Source organism: Vicugna pacos, chromosome 11 (assembly GCF_048564905.1).
Source record: "Vicugna pacos chromosome 11, VicPac4, whole genome shotgun sequence".
In the NCBI taxonomy this organism is placed as follows: Eukaryota; Metazoa; Chordata; class Mammalia; order Artiodactyla; family Camelidae; genus Vicugna; species Vicugna pacos.
The window spans coordinates 48,915,793-48,931,733 of record NC_132997.1 but is presented as its reverse complement, the minus strand read 5'-3'; the positions used below and the strand labels follow the sequence as shown (position 1 = coordinate 48,931,733).

Sequence of the window (15,941 nt, the reverse complement as noted above, 5' to 3'; positions counted from 1 at the left end):
TTAAGGGTGGGAGTGGGTGGAATGTCTATGTGAATGAATGGGACGCTCATGTATCTCTGTGCCTCTCTGTTGTTCGAACGTATTACTGAGAGAAATGGAAAGAGTATTTTGAGGGCGTTGTATGACAGGAAAAGTTTGGGAGCTGGCAGGGAGACCTATAGGTCAGATTCCAGCACCGCCCGAGGTGAGGAGACCCCGCCCCGCTGAGGTGATTCTGCAGAGGGGCGGAGCTCTGCAGAGCAGAGGCGGGAGGCGGCCCCGGGGGGTGGGGCCCCCGACTCCAGCCGCACCCTCCGTTCCCACCATGCCCTTATAAGGAGCGCCCGGCGTTAGGGCTCGGGAATCCGGTCGCAATCCCTGTGGCGCAGCCCCAGTCCCAGGCCCCTCCCTTGGGAATGGGGGCGGGGCGGGGTCTTGGCGGCTCGGTTGCGGGGGCGGAGCATCTCGAAGCGGGACCAATAGGTGTGGCGGCCCGGCTCTGAGCGGCGCTGCCATTGGGTGCGGCGACGCGAGGGGGCGGGGCACCCGGGAGGCTGGTTACGCTGAGGGAAGCCCGGACTCCGTAGTCGCTGCTCGGAGTCCGTCTCTCCGCGGGTTCCCGGTCCAGTCGTTCTCAGTTTTCTGTAGCCCGCGGTTCGCCGCCCCGCTAGCCGCCGCGATGCCGGTGTTTCATACACGCACGATCGAGAGCATCCTGGAGCCGGTGGCGCAGCAGATCTCGCACCTGGTGATCATGCACGAGGAAGGCGAGGTGGACGGCAAAGCCATCCCTGACCTCACTGCGCCTGTGGCCGCCGTGCAAGCGGCCGTCAGCAACCTCGTTCGGGTGAGCGCGCTGGGCCTGGGATGGTGAACAGGGGCGGGACACGTCCCTGGGGGGGTCCCAGCCCGCCTCGCGGCTCCTTTTCGCTGCCTGTGGCTTTGCGCGGGGGCTCTGAAGCCAGACCGCCACGGGTTTGAATCCTGACTCCTCCGTGCTGTGACCTTGAGAGAGCCCCTGCACCTCTCTGGGCTTCAGTTTCTTCATCTATAAAATGGGGGCAATCATAATAATGCGGGTTTGCTGTGAAGGTTTGGCAAGGTGGTGTTTATAAAGTGCCTAGCGCAGCTGTAAGACCCATAGTAAGCGCTCAATAAATGATTGGTGTTAGGATGTCGGATAGCCCCTTTCCGTCAGCGGGCTGTCGCCCCTCGCGTTGACACCCTTGCTCTCAGCTCCTGCTTAGGCCTCCCCAGTCTGGCTTCTGGGCTGCCGGGTTCTTGTACTGATACACTGCCTTTCCTTCCAGAGATTCTTTGAGCCACGTCGTTCTCCTTTCTAGTACTTCTTCCCCTCACCTTGAGACCCGCTTCACCCACCACCCCTCCCCAGCGTTCCTCGCTTCCAGCCCTTTTGTCCACTTGTCTTAACTGGCCACTCTTCTCTGTTTCCTCCCTTCCTGGGCATTCTACTTCTGCTCACACCTCCGGCACTTACAAACACCGGGTAGTTTCTTTATGCAGTTATTCAGGACCTCGAATAATCCCTTGTCCCCTTTCGCTTAACCCAGCTGTTTTTAATTTTCAACCCCCTCCCGTGGAGATTTCCACCTGGCTTCTACCTGCTGTCAAACGGCTTCCTCCCGCTGGGGCCTTTCCAGACTCGGGGACCCTCCTCCTCGGCCCCTCCTCCTGGCAGGAAGCAAGATGGAGCTGCTGGGAGAGGCCTGTGGAATCTGGGATCTGCGGCCCCTGCCGGAGGAAAGGACGGGGCGTCTCCTCCCCGAAACACAACTTTCCTAGATGCCTAAGTGGCTCTGCAGACCCAAGTAGCCCACAGCTGTGACTAATAACCGAGGTGGTTCCTGGAGGAGGCGGAGTCCATTTCTGAAATAGGAAAAGAGGTGCTGTGACCAAACTCCCAACACTCCGCTGGCTAATATCACACTTTTCTTTCCTACACTGAGTGGGTGACTCAGACTGCTGCTGCCTGTGAGGAACAACTTTGGAAAAAGTTCATACTGTTTCCCCCTTGAGCTGTGTAAATAGTGTGTCAGGGTAGTTAGGAGGCTGGGAGGCAACTGTGGGTCTGGGTGGGGCTTGGGTTACTTATCTGATTAGAGCACTTTAATGCACTGGAGGCCCTTCAGCAGCTGAAAAGTCTGGCTCAGTCTTCGGGGCCCCTCCACTGTTCAGTAGACTGGTAACCAGGAGGACAGTACAGACCAGATTCCTCATCTGCCTTCTGTGTGGGTTTAGTAAGACTCTATACAGAAAGAATACTGTATTCATTCAAAACGTCTAGTTCTACATTGTTCTTGTTCTTTTTGTAACTAAGTTTAATCTAAGACTCCAGAGTACATTCTTATGTAGTGGTGTCTAACATGGCTGCATTCCAGGCCTCCATTTTTCAACAAATAGGAAACAATGTAAAGAGACAAGGTAATAGTGTCCCTCCAAGGAGTACTTCAGGAAATGAAATCTTAAAACCACATGTTGCACTTGGAACAGAGTTAGTGTAGTCTAGGGGCTGATATCTGGTTAGGCTATTTAGAAAAAAGTTATTTATGAGCTTCAGTGCATGAATTAATAAGAATTGAATGTCTGCTTTGTGGGGAGCATTTTAATAAATCAGTGGTTCTCAGGTTGAGATGTGCATCTGAATCAGCAGTGGGGCTTTTTAGAAATAGAGATGTCCAGCTCCCACCCCAGACTTACTGAGGAGCTCTTCAGGGGGTCTGGTTGAGGCCTTTGAGTTTTTAGGAAGCTTCACAGGTGGCTGTGATATACTCCCTTAGTTAGGAAAACACTGTACTAGATACTGACAGACAAATGCAAAAAAAAAAAAAAAAAAAAAAAAAAAGACCAGCCATAAGCTGAAAACAAAATTATATATAGTTACATACTTCCCAATACATTACAAAAGAAGGGACTTGAGATTGGTAGTAGATAGGAGTTAGCAGAGAGATAGTGGGGGGGATTGGGCTGATAAATAGTCATGAACACTGGTGCTTGTGAGTACGACACTTCCAGGTTACAGCAAGTTGATTGTCTTGGCTAGCTCAGGAGGCAAGTTGGAGAGAAACTAAGATCAAGTTGGTGCATGCCATATGGGCAGTTTAACAGAAGTCCAGTAAGATGAACAAAGAGTGGGCAGGAGAGGATGAGGGCAGTGTGGGAGGGAGACTGTATAGATTGTGTTGTAGAGAAGCCAGAGGACCTGCTCATTGCTTAGAATTCTGGGTGTCAGTTGTGGCAATTATCTATCTATCTATCTATCTATCTATCTATCTATCTATCTATCTCCTGAGTACTGTGATGAATCCTGTCAAGTTCCCAGCTAGATTGCTTCTGGAGAACCGGCCTTGTCTGATAAGTATGTGCTCTCCAGATGCTCCCCTCAACATTGGCATGTGGGGTGGCTTGATAAGTACTGTGGAAGGGAAGATGCAACTATGGGAAGGGAAATAAATTAGGAGACTTTTAAAATTGGTTGGTCATGAAGAAAACGAAGGCCTGGACTTTGGGTGGGGCAGGGAAAATGGAGCAGGAATTAGAACAGTATTAGAAATAGAGTAGAAGAAGAATTAGTCGAGCGTGATAATAGAACTCTCAGAAAAAAAAACATGCAATATTACTATAAAATAATGAAACTAATTTTTGAACAAATGTTTTGGAATTTACGCAGTTCACATTTTTTTTCAGTTATCATTGGAGATTATATCCTTACTCCAGTGCTTCTCTTTGGGAATTTCTTATAGATTATTTACAAACATATGTCAAATTAATTTGATTTTGGTGAAAATTTTATCTGAAGTGTGCATTCCTTATCTCTACTACTTTGTGTACCGTTCCTGAGTCTAAATGACTTTTGGACCTTTCCAAAATTAAAATTTACCAGGCGAAGATGAAATTCTGCATTGTTAAACAGTAGTTATCCACTGATCAAATAGGCATTTATTGAGCCCCCCTTTTAATGTCAAAGCAATAAGCATGATACTGGGCAGAGTAAATATAATACTGGGTTGAAAGTCCTAAGTGGCTTGGAGGAAGTGAAGTACCATGGAAGTTCAGAGGAAGGTAAGGTTCCTTTTCATAAGAGCATGGGGACAGCTTCTTAGAAGAGGTGACATTTGAACTGGCTTTAAAGATGGGTGGGATTTGAACATTAAAAGATGTGGTAAGAAGGGTGTTAGGAGTGGAAAGAACTCAGACAAAGGCACAGGATCATTAAGAATATAAGGATCAAGTTTTGACTGAAGGCATCATTAAGCAAGACTCTGCTGAATTTGTAATTTTTCATTTATGTTCAACAAAAGTAGTGTGGTCACTATATATATGCATATATAATCACAACTGAGTCATCACTTTTACCTCACACTTAGGGAGAGAATAGGATGTGAATATTTATTTGCATGTCCTTTTTTCAACTCGGGATCCTGAACAAGACTTTTTTTTTTTTTTTTAAACAGCTTTGTTGATGTATAATTCACATACCACACAATTCGTTCATTTAAAATGTACAATCCAGTGTTTTTTAGTATATTTAGAGTTCTGCAATATCACTACAACTAATTTTAGGACATTTTGTCCCCTCAGAAAGAAACTTCATACCTATTAGCAATCACTCATTCTCTCCCATTCCCCACCACCCCCGCCATAGGCAACCACCGATCTACTTTCTGTCTCTAGATTTGCCTATTCTGGATATTTCATATAAATTGAATCATAAAATATGTGGCCTTTTGTGTCTGACTTCTTTCACTTAGCATAATGTTTTCACGGTTCATCCATGGTGTAGTATGTATCAGAAATCCACTCCTTTTTGTTGCTGAATAATATTCCATTGGATAAAAGAAGGCCATTTCAACACAGTGATTCTGATACAATAAGAAAACAAGGAGCGGGCCTAGGAGAAAGAAGGATGGGAAAGGAAAAAATAGGGGAGGGGTACAAGTTCCAAGGGGAGGGTTCAGTAAGCAGTGTGAAAAATTCCGAACTCTTAGACTGCCTGTCTTGTAGCATGATATATAAATTTGTCTTTTTTTCCCGCATTGAAATGGCCCATAGAAATCTCAGTCTTTGTGACCATATAGTCATGCCAGTTTTATTAATGGGGTTCAGACATTGCCTTTTCCATTGCATCTGAGGGCATGTGTTGCAACTCCTCCTGGGGCTCATGAAATATTTATTTTGGGAGTTTTTGTGGCCTTGACTTTTATGAGCCTCGTCCGTATATCATACCCTGTTGGGACCAGCTCTGGGACAAATAGCAGCATTGTCTTTACTTTAAACTGATAGATGGCAAAGACTGTTCTGATCTTAAAAAGAGCTCAGCAATTTTGTCATTTGTAAATCATCTGTATTAACATCTGAAAGTATTCTTTAATTTCTTTTGGTTGATATTGGATTTATTTCAGTTAAAATAAATAACAATGATGTTTGGGTGACAGGCCTGTGGGTGATTTTTTTCCTTAATCTGTAGTTTCCAGTTTTTCAAATGGACATATAAATTCCCATATTAAGGAAAAATTAATAGAGTAAATAATAAGAGTATTTGTATAATCCTTTATAGCTTATAAAATGCTTTCATATATATAATCTTAGCAATCCTTTAAGGTAGGCATTGCTATGGTCCCAATTTTACAGGTGAGGATACTGTATGTAGATCAGAGAAATTAAGTAACCTGCCCACAGTGGCACAGTTAGTGGTGGAGCTTGGAGTCAGACTCTGTTTCTCATACTCTGGATCCTCTGCTTTTTTGACTCCATGATTATGTGGTCACTTAGAGCAAAGTTGTTAAATATCAGTGGAAGTTTTCCACCTTGAATCAGAAGCAAGAAGAATGCTGTTAGTTTCCATTTGTTCTGGACCTGGCAAGGTTACCTGTTTAAAGCCTGGCTTTGGCATGGCCTGTGTGAAGGGCCTATATGAAAAAAATGATGTGAAGGCAGGGTTCTGTTTCACAGTGACGTTCAATTTTGTAGCATTAAAAAAATAAAGAATAGATACAGATCAGCACAAAGTATTTATGCCTACAAAACAGATAAAGACATTTTATAGTATATATGGCTGCTTGGCTTGAAGCCTATTAGAACTAAATAGTATTTAAAGTAGCTTTGTAGGATTTCTATTTAATAGTATTTAAAGTAGGTTTGTGCATTCTTGAGGAATCATGAAGTTTCATTTGAAAGATTCTGTCTCTAGATCAAAAGAGAGACACGAATGGGACTTTGTTCCTATGATACTGAACATTTACTCATATGATTGAGAGAATGGAAGAGTTTTCGAGATTGTATGTTTGTAATTTTAATGGAGCCCCAACTTAAATATTTGTTTCTATATATTGACACAGTGGAAGGTTGGGCTTTTCTAAAGCTCTTTTATAAACAGCCCTGGTATAACGATAATAAAAATAAAAGTTCTTTTATATTTTACAGACAAAATAAAAGTTACATTTTAGGGACAAAATAAAAGTTAAAGTCCTGTGGTGTCAACTCCAGTATCTTAAGTTGACTCCTTTTGTTACAGTCCAGGAGTAAGGGCAGCATTAAGGTGACTGTTTTTATGGAGATGGGGGGGACTTATTTGGGTTTTAATGTTTCTTGTATATTTATTCAAAAAGTAGTCTGGTCATTTTATATACTTACTTAATTGCTGCATTTATTATTATTATTATTATTATTATTATTATTATTATTATTATTATTATTATTATTATTATTATTATTATTATTATTTATTTTAAAAGCTTTCTGACAAATTCCTGGCCTTATACTGGTGCACTTAGGAAGAGGATAGGGTTGGAATTTCTTCATTATCCGCAGGCTACAGTCTAAGCATAGCATGCATTTGTTCTCCTGTGACAGTCAACATACTTGGTCAGGGTTTGTCTTCTCCACTGGATTGTAGGTTTCTCCCTGGCAGGGACCATGTCTGTTGTGTTTGCTCCTTTGTTTCCAGTGTCAGGCTGGTCATAGGTATGCAGTATAACTTCTTTTTCCCCAAATAAACATATATATATGTATATATATACATATACATATATATATATAACATTTCTTTCTTTTTATGTGCAAAATATTGTGATAGGAATTTTTGTGCAACAAATATTTTCCATCCCCAGCTTGCAAACATCTGGTGATTGTTTTCCCTTAATATTCTGTATTTTCCAGTTTTTAAAATGAACATATGAATTCCTATCTTAAGGAAAAATTAATAAGGTGAAGAATAAGAATATTTGTACAATTCTTTATAGTTTATAAAATGCTTTCATAGATGTAATCTGTATTTGAACAGTCTCATCAAATTTATAATGGGCTTTGTCTGAAACAAGTAGAATATATACTAAGAGGGAGGAATGAATGGCTAACTGCCCATTGTTTGAGATAACAAAAGTGTCCATGCTATTTTGGGTTGTGGTTCTCTGTTTCAGAGTCATTTCAACTATGCAGGCCACTTACTAAATTCATAATGTGAGAATATGTTGTCTCCTATCTGAAAGTGGCATTGGGATTTTGCATTCTTTTTGAATTGAGTATGTCTTTTTAAAATTTAATGATTTAGACCAGGTGTTGATATATTATTTGGAGCTCTGCTGGTTATAGACTATGTGGTATCAGACTATGAGTCATGAATTCCTCATTAAAAGATCTTTATTTCCCTGAACCGTATGGCAGGAGACAAAGATATCATAAAGTTGACCTGCTGCTTTTTTGCTTTCTGGTTGATCTGGGTCCAGACTTTTCCACTGAACCTTATGTCATGGTCATGACAGTGGCTTATATTTTTACATAATAAACCAGCATTAGAGCAGTATCAAAAGAAGTAGCAGTCCATAAAGAGCAAATGTCAGAGGTTAGCTGGTATCACAGCAAGGTTTCTCTCTGGGATAATGCTCTGTGCTCAGGACTCTTGCTGGGGAGGGGCCGTTCTATCCATTCGTATTGCTTTCAGGCAGCTCTGCCCTTAAACCTTGCCATCTAGATGAAACTAGAAGAAGAAAACATAAATTTCAGCTTTGTCTTTTTTAAGCTTCAACAGCCTTCAGTGCTATGCAGTATAAATACTTGAGAGTGAGCTTTAAGGAGTGAAGTTTGAATCTGTAATAGGACTCTGACACACCCAGAGATGAAAGTTGATATGTGGGAGGGAGGACCTCCCATTGGAGGCTTTCGTCTGTCTTTCTGTTCCTTGTCCATTGGACCCGTAGAATTCTTGCAGTACGTGTTTGGGTGTATTGGGCCATATAGTTAAGTTTGTGTAACGTAAGTTTTGAGTTATCCAGGTGCCTGCTTCTCTGTTTTTTTTCTGTCATTTTTGTATTTATTCAGGTTCCACTGGGAATGGTTATGGAGAGGAAGGCTATCTTACCTGTTTCTTAATAATTTACAAAAGGGTTTATTAGGAAAGAAAGTTGAGATAAATATATAAGTAGGGGATTTTTGTTCACTTGTTTTATCTTTCATTTAACACTAAATAATATTAGTGAACAACACACTATCAGTAATTATTTTTTGTCACGTTGAGGCTTCATATAGTCTTTCAAAAAGAACAAATTTTTTCTTGTTACAAAAATATTACCTTTTTAGTGTTGAAATTTATAAAAATCTATCTTTAGTCATAATCTTCTGTTTCTCAGCCCTTTTCAGTCTATTTGAACTTGATTTGTCTTTTTGTCTTTTCTCTCTGCTCCCAACCAGTTTGTATTTACCTAGCTATAAATACAGATTTAACTATATATAGATGCAGCAGCTCATATCCTTTTTCACCATTAACACCCACCCTCCCCCAAACCCTTAAATTCACTTTCCTGCTCAAGAATTTGGAAAGAAAAGTGAGGAAAGCCAGTCTGTTTCAACACCCCCTGACTTTCTCTGTCTTGTGCTGTGTAGGGAGCCATTCTGTATTTAGCTAACTGCTGGTTTAGTAAGTGTGGAATGAAATAACTTCAAAATGATGGACTAGATCCTGAGAGAACGTCTAATCTCAGTATACTTTTTAAAAGTATGGGGGTCTTTAAGTTGATTAAATCTGTTTAAGTATGTACATTATGTGCAGACAGAGGGATAGAGTATGATACAGTCGTGGATAAAAGGGGACTTGTGTCATTCGACATGGGAAGTTGGGGATTCATCACCTTCTTTCCAGTCCCTTGGTAAAGCTTTGTAGAGTTTTCGTCCTTGTACTGCAGGGCATCAGCCTTTGGATAATTGATTTGATTGTGTTTGTGTTTTCCCCTCCCTCCCAACTCCATAGAGTGTCTCCCTTTAAGACTGTTGGTTTCTGGAGGGCAAGGACTGGCTTACATTCTTCTTGATATTCTGGGTGCTATGTTTATCCCAGTCCCTGGCTCATGGTATTCCTTTGATAAGTGTGTTGTGCTTTGGTACTCACTATTCCCACTGGTCATTCTAGGCTCTTTCATGATGACAAGGATAGCTCACTATCTCTTTCCTCCATGGGATGGCCTGGGGATTTTCTTTTCCTGTCCTCAAATGCTGCTATATACAGATGCCTATGTAATCACAAAAAGAAACGAAGATTCACAAATGTTATTCTATTGTGTTGGTTACATATTTGGACCTTTAGATTCACAAAAATTCTGTCACTCCCATCAGAAGTCAGCTCATTGGACTGGTATGAATACAGGAGGTGTGTATGTACAGAGAATGAGAGATAGTGAATCTTAGAACTAAAAATGTTTATAAATGTCTTTAAGTTGCAGAAAATAGAGTCTTTGGCCCTTAGAGAATTCCCCACTGATAAGATTTCCAGTTGAATGACTTTTAAGGGTAAAGTGGCTGAATTTTATTGCAGTTGGCCACAATCCAAGCCAAAGTCATTCCTTCTTTTGAAATAAGCTTAACTTATTCCCACAAGTCGGCTTTCTGTGAAAAAAGAAAAATGGTACATTTGTTCTTAGAGTTGAGAGTTGAGGAACCTCTGTTATGTAGCTTCCCTGGATTTCCAGCCTTCTCTCTGTCCCCACCCCATCCCTGGACAACTGGCTTGGCTCGTCTTTTATCTGTAAGATGGACAACATGTTTTTATTCATTTAATTCAAATAGATAAGGGTATATGAATGTGCTGGTTAATCTCTGGTAAAACTAAAATTTCTTATGCTACTGGTCTTCTCCCCAAATAGCAAAATTAGTTATCACAGGCTAGTATGCACATTGCGTTCCAAACGACGGCCAGCTTTATAAGATGCAGTCTCTGGCCCCAGGTTGTTAAAATACAGATGAAATTTATGATCTTATAAATGATTTACCTTATCTGCATCTTCTCCACCAGTGAAATTGTTGCAAAATTTAAATGATTTATTTTAAAAGATTGTGTGCTTGTACTCTATGTACAGTTTTTATTCTTTGGAGCCATGGAGAAAATGTGAGTGGGCCAGCAGCAGAACGAGCAGACGGTGGGTGTCACGGTCAGGAAAAGACTTTTGAGCATTGGCTTCGGCTGCCCTCTTCTTGTGGTTCTCTGGGCACACTGGATTTTCCTTGTCTGCAAAGCACAGTGCTTCTTGTGGGCCTTCACATGTGCTTTTTCCTCTGCCTGAACCACTCTTCTGTTCTTTGCTTGGTAATTTCTACTAACCCTTGACTTCCATATTAAATGTCAATTTTTTTGGGACACTGTCCCTGACTCTACCTCCAAAACTATGTTAGTTCCCTCTCTTATTTATTTTTTTTTCCTTATTGTGCTTTTCACAGTTGTAAGCAATTATTTGTGTGATTATTACTTCTTTAACATCTTTCCCCAACTAGAGCCCCAGGGGCAAACATGGCAGAGCCAGTATTTTCAGCACCCGTCAGAGTTCCTGGCACGTAGTAGAGTCTTGAGGAATAATTGTTGAATGAACAAGTGGGAAGACCATTTGCTGCTTCCCTACTCCAAACTGTTTTATGCTTCTTTGGAAAAATGTAGATCATGCTGTGGGTGAATCGGTGACATTTAACTGCCAATTAGGAAAGCAGCTGTAACTCATTGCTTAGTGCAGAGAATTGCATGCGGTAGGATCATCCAATTCATGTTTCCTGAATGAATAAATTCCAGGCATAGAGTCCTGGAGTGCAGATGGGGATAATACTGCCCAACATAGGATTATACAGAATATGTAAGTGTAAATAAAAATATAACATGAGGGTGGAGGGTATAACTCAGTGGGTAGAGTGCATGCTTAGGATGCACAAGGTTCTGGGTTTGATCCCCAGTACCATTAAATAAATAAATAAATATAAGCCTAATTGCTTTCCCTTGACCTCCCCCAAAAAATTTAACACAGATTTGGAATTCTGTATTAGTTTTGATGCTTTGCAAATGAACAGAATACTCAGCTTTGGCAAAGTGCACCTGATATGAATTAGCAAATACCAAAGTCAGACTTGAGATATGGATATGTTAGCCTACAAACATGGGAAGAATCTTGGGAGGCAGTGTCATGTAATGGTTAAGAGAAAAGGCTCTAGAGCTAAATGCCTGAGGTTTGAATCCCACTGTTGATTGACACCTGCAAAGTATGTAACGTTGGAGAAAGTATTTAATTTTTGTTTCTCAGAGTCCTCTTCTGTAAAACAAAGCTAATCTTAGTATCTGACTTGGAGTGTATTATTGTGAAGATTAATGAGTTCATAAAAATGTTTAGAGCTATGCCTGTCACATAGTTAAGAGCTCAGTGAGTGTTAGACATATTAATATACTTTCCCATGATTTTTAAGTCATAGTTTAAATGTTAGTCTAATGAAAAGGCAGTGTTGATTTTTTTTTTTATGTCTAAGTATAACTTCTAACTTTTGCTCAACAAGGCAAAGTGCCAGTGAAAGCTTTCAGTAGAATTCCATATGTTGTGGAATATACAGTTTTACCAACTGTGGGGAAAATACCACTCACAGTTTAGGTGCCTGCATTTCCCATGATTTAAATCAGACATCTAAGTTTATGTTTGATATCTCTTTTGGTTGGAGTAATAATGAGGGTAAAAGTGTGTCTCCCCTACCCTCAATTTAGAACCAAGAATTGGGGCTTAGGATTTGGGATTTATCCCAAGCACTCACTGTTCTATTTTCTGAAAAAGAAAAAACTGAAGGGGTAGTCACTAAAATAAATTGAATCAAGCCTTCTGTGTAGAGTTGAGAAGTATGATGCATTTTTGAAATAGAATTCATCTTGTTCTGCAATACCCAAATTAATTTAAAAAATGTTTAATGACTAAGTACTAGGCTGGATATTGCAAGAGTTTAGTATCTCTTGCCCAAAAGGAGGAATAGAACCTATTTCAGATGATCTATTAGTATATAGGAGTAATACAGTTGAACATGAGGGTTAGGGAACCATAACAACTGGTTTAGGAAGGTATACCTCTTATTTCTAGTCTTGTGGTTTTTTGGAAATTTTTTAACATGCATATTTAACTTAAAAATCTTAGATTAATTAGCATATTTACTGTCTGCCTGAATAATATAACATTGTAAATTCCTCTGTCCTCTTATATACAGTTTTCTAAGATTTCATTTGTCTTCTTTTTTCACCCCACAGATTAGGCACTATTGTTGTCTTATTCAGTTGTTTTTCTCCCCATTTACCTACATGTTTACCGCTTTCTTTAAAGTATAGGAGAAATGATGACCAGATGTCCCTTTTTCCTGAAGTCTGTCCTTCACTAGTATCTTTAGTTGGGTCTCTGGGCAGTTTACACTCAAAGTTCTTATTTATCTGAAAATATCTTTATTTTGTCTTCTTTTTTGAAAGATAATTTCACTGGATATACAAAACTTGGCTCATAGTAGTTTTTTTTCCCAGCACTTTGGAAATATTATTCTTGTGTTTTCTGCATTCAAATCTGCCATCAGTCTAATTGTAATTTTGCTGTAGGTAATGATTTTTTTCTCCCTGGGGTCTTTAAGATCTTATTTATCCTTCTTGGGATTTTTTTTGTGCCCCTTAATTTTGAGGGCTGATTTCTTTTATCAGTCCTAGAAAAATCTTCGCCATTATCTCTTTGAATTTTTGCCTCTTGCTTCCTTTTATTCTCACCCTTTGGAAGTAGAATTAGATACTGAATTTTCTCACTCTATCCTCTTTGTCTCTGAACAGTTTATATTTTCTATTTGGTTATTTCTTTAGCTCTTCCAGTTTGCTAATTTTCATGCAGCTGGGTCTAATGTGCCATTTAATCCATCCACTAAATGTTTAATTTAAATGACAGTATTTTTTACTTCTAGAATTGTATTTTTAAAAAAAATCTCCTTGTCAGTGTTGAGAGTCTCTTGTTTCATCATACTTTTTAAAGAAGATTGCCTCTATTTTCATTTTTTTGGTTTGGTGAAAAAGATCTTGGAGTGTAGAAACTGCAAAAGCTTTATACCAGGATGAGAATAGGAAGGGACTTCTAAAATTTGATGTGTTAGAATTTCCTTCCTTTTAAAGATGGAATAATATTCTATTGTAGGCATATACCACATTTTGTCTATCCATTCATTTGTTGATAGACACTTGGGCTGTTTCCAGCTTTTGGCTGATGTGAGTAATGCTGCTATTTCATCACACATTTAATGCCCTGTGAGCTCTGGTCTCTGTCCCTGAGGGGTGTGAGCTTCTAATGGACTCATGGAGGACTATGAACACCCAGCTTCTAATGCCAGGGAGCAAATATGTAATCAAAGCAGTCCAAAGGCCCTTTTGAAGGTGGGAAGACAGGAGGTGAAGTTTAGTCTGTCTTAGGCAGTGTCTGATGCATGAGCAAGTTCGCCAGCTAGAGAAAAACTGGAAAGCCTTCTGTGAGAGAGAATGAGAAGATATAAGGGTGTGAATGTGCAGTTAGGGAGTGGGAGTGCTTTAATGATGACACTATTAAGATAGATTGTGCTAGTTTGTGAAGAGACTTATATGTTCCTTTAAATAATTTTTCTTTTTGGTGGTAGTCGGGGGAGGTAATTAAATTGATTGATCGATTTAAATGGAGATACTGGGGATGGAATTCAGGACCTCATGCTCGCTAAGCACACCACTGAGCTGTACCCCTCCCCCCATATGCCATATTAATCAGTAAACAAACCAAAAAAAAAAAAACCTTCAATTTTTGAATAAGTGAAAAATTCACCTGGTTCAAAATTTAAAAGTTTCAGCAAGGTTTATAGTAAATAGTCTGCCTCCCACCCTTGAACTCCAGCCACCTGGTTTCCCTCCTCATAGGAAACCAGTGGACACAGGAAACCAAATGTCTTGCTTATACTCCTAGGGGTAGTTATGCATAGTCAGGCAAAATGTATTCCTATTTTATGCAAGTAATGACCTATTATACTGTCCTGTTCCATAATTTTTTCCCCTTTACATATTTTGGAGTTAACTTATAGGAGTAACATATAGGAGTTGGGGAGCCATTGTCCACCAAAGACAGTGAAGGTTGCCTTCAAGCAGTGGGAGGAGTGCAGATGAAGAGGGGGCAAATTCTAGAGACACCCTCTTTATTACTTAATTTACATTTGGATTCAAAGTATTCTCAATTTCAAAAATGCATCAGTAAAACAAGTGAGTTTTTAAAATTATCAATTTTATTTATCCTCAGTTAGTTTATTTATACTATGTGGTTATTATTCTCATTTTACAGGTGAGGTACCTAAGGGCTCATAGAGCCTTGAGTTAGTAAGTGGCAGGACCAGAATTTAAGTATTTTAATTATGCAGATGAGCTCACTTTGAAATTCAGGACAGGAAACCTAGAATCCTTATCAAATCTGAAAGAAGTCAACAATGGTTTTACTTAAGTTATATATTAAACGAGTCATACCCATATCTTGTTTTTTCTTTCCTTTTTCTTCTCATCATGCCTTATTTATTTATTAGTTTGTTTATTTATTTGTTTATTCATTTGAAGTATAGTTGATTCATAGTGTTGTTAGTTTTAGGTGTACAGCAAAGTGATTCAGTTATGCATATACATATATATTCTCTTTCAGATTCTTTTCTATTATAGGTTATTACAAGATATTGAATACAGTTCCCTGTGCTATACAATAAATCCTTGTTGTTTATCTATTTTTTATATAGTAGTGTACTATACTGCTATACACTACTATATATGTTAATCCCAAGCTCCTAATTTATCCTTCCCTCCTACCCCTTTCCCCGTTGGTAACCATGGTTTGTTTTCTATGTCTGTGAGTCTATTTCTGGTTTGTAAACAAGTTCATTTGTATTATTATTATTTTTTAGATTCCACATATAAGTGATATCATATGATATTTGTCTTTCTCTCTCTGATTTACTTCACTTAATATGATAATCTCTAGGTCCATCCAAGTAGCTGCAAATGCATTTTTATGGCTGAGTAGTATTCCATTGTGTGTGTGTGTGTGTGTGTGTGTGTATGTGTATGTATATCTCCATCTTCTTTATCCAATCATCTGTTGATGAACTTTTAGGTTGCTTCCATATCTTGGCAATTGTAAATAGTGCTGCAATGAGCACTGGGGTGCACGTATCTTTTAAGTTAGAGTTTTCTCTGGATATATGCCCTGGAGTGGGATTGCTGGATCATATGGTAACTATATACATACCCATACTTTTTGATCTCATGTGGAAGCAAGAAAAATCTTGGAAGAAGACATAGAGAAAAGATGAGATTGAAATCAAGAGCTCAAAGGAAAGTCTGTAAAGAAAGGGCTATACTTTCTCTTGAACTCAGGTATGCCAGTGGTTTTTAATCACTCCGGTTTGTATTGCCAGCTGGCATGGACAGATATCAATGCTAAGATGTTATCCAAAATACAGCAGGGAGCTATGTTTAGAATGATCCTATTTTGTATGGAAGACTATATACTAAAATGTAGTGAGATTGAGTGGTGGGCTTTCAGGTTAAAATATTTTTGCTTTTCTTACCATAATTTATGTTTGTCCCCTAACAATGAGTATATACCACTTCTGAAGTAAAAAAGTAAGTCCAACATCTCCCCACATCT

The 15,941-nt window shown here is 39.4% G+C and overlaps 1 protein-coding gene across 2 annotated transcripts in view; it reads left to right on the top strand.

Moving 5' to 3' along the window:
* Positions 1 to 540: 540 nt before the first annotated feature.
* Positions 541 to 15,941, top strand: part of VCL (vinculin) — a 91,847-nt gene continuing 76,446 nt past the window's right edge. The window contains exon 1 of one of the 2 annotated variants that reach the window (XM_031682310.2): positions 541 to 826. In XM_031682310.2, coding sequence (XP_031538170.1) covers positions 659 to 826 — 168 coding nt within the window. In that variant the 5' untranslated portion in view covers positions 541 to 658. The remainder of the gene's footprint in view (positions 827 to 15,941) is intronic. The other variant, XM_015251710.3, reaches the window with a different exon arrangement.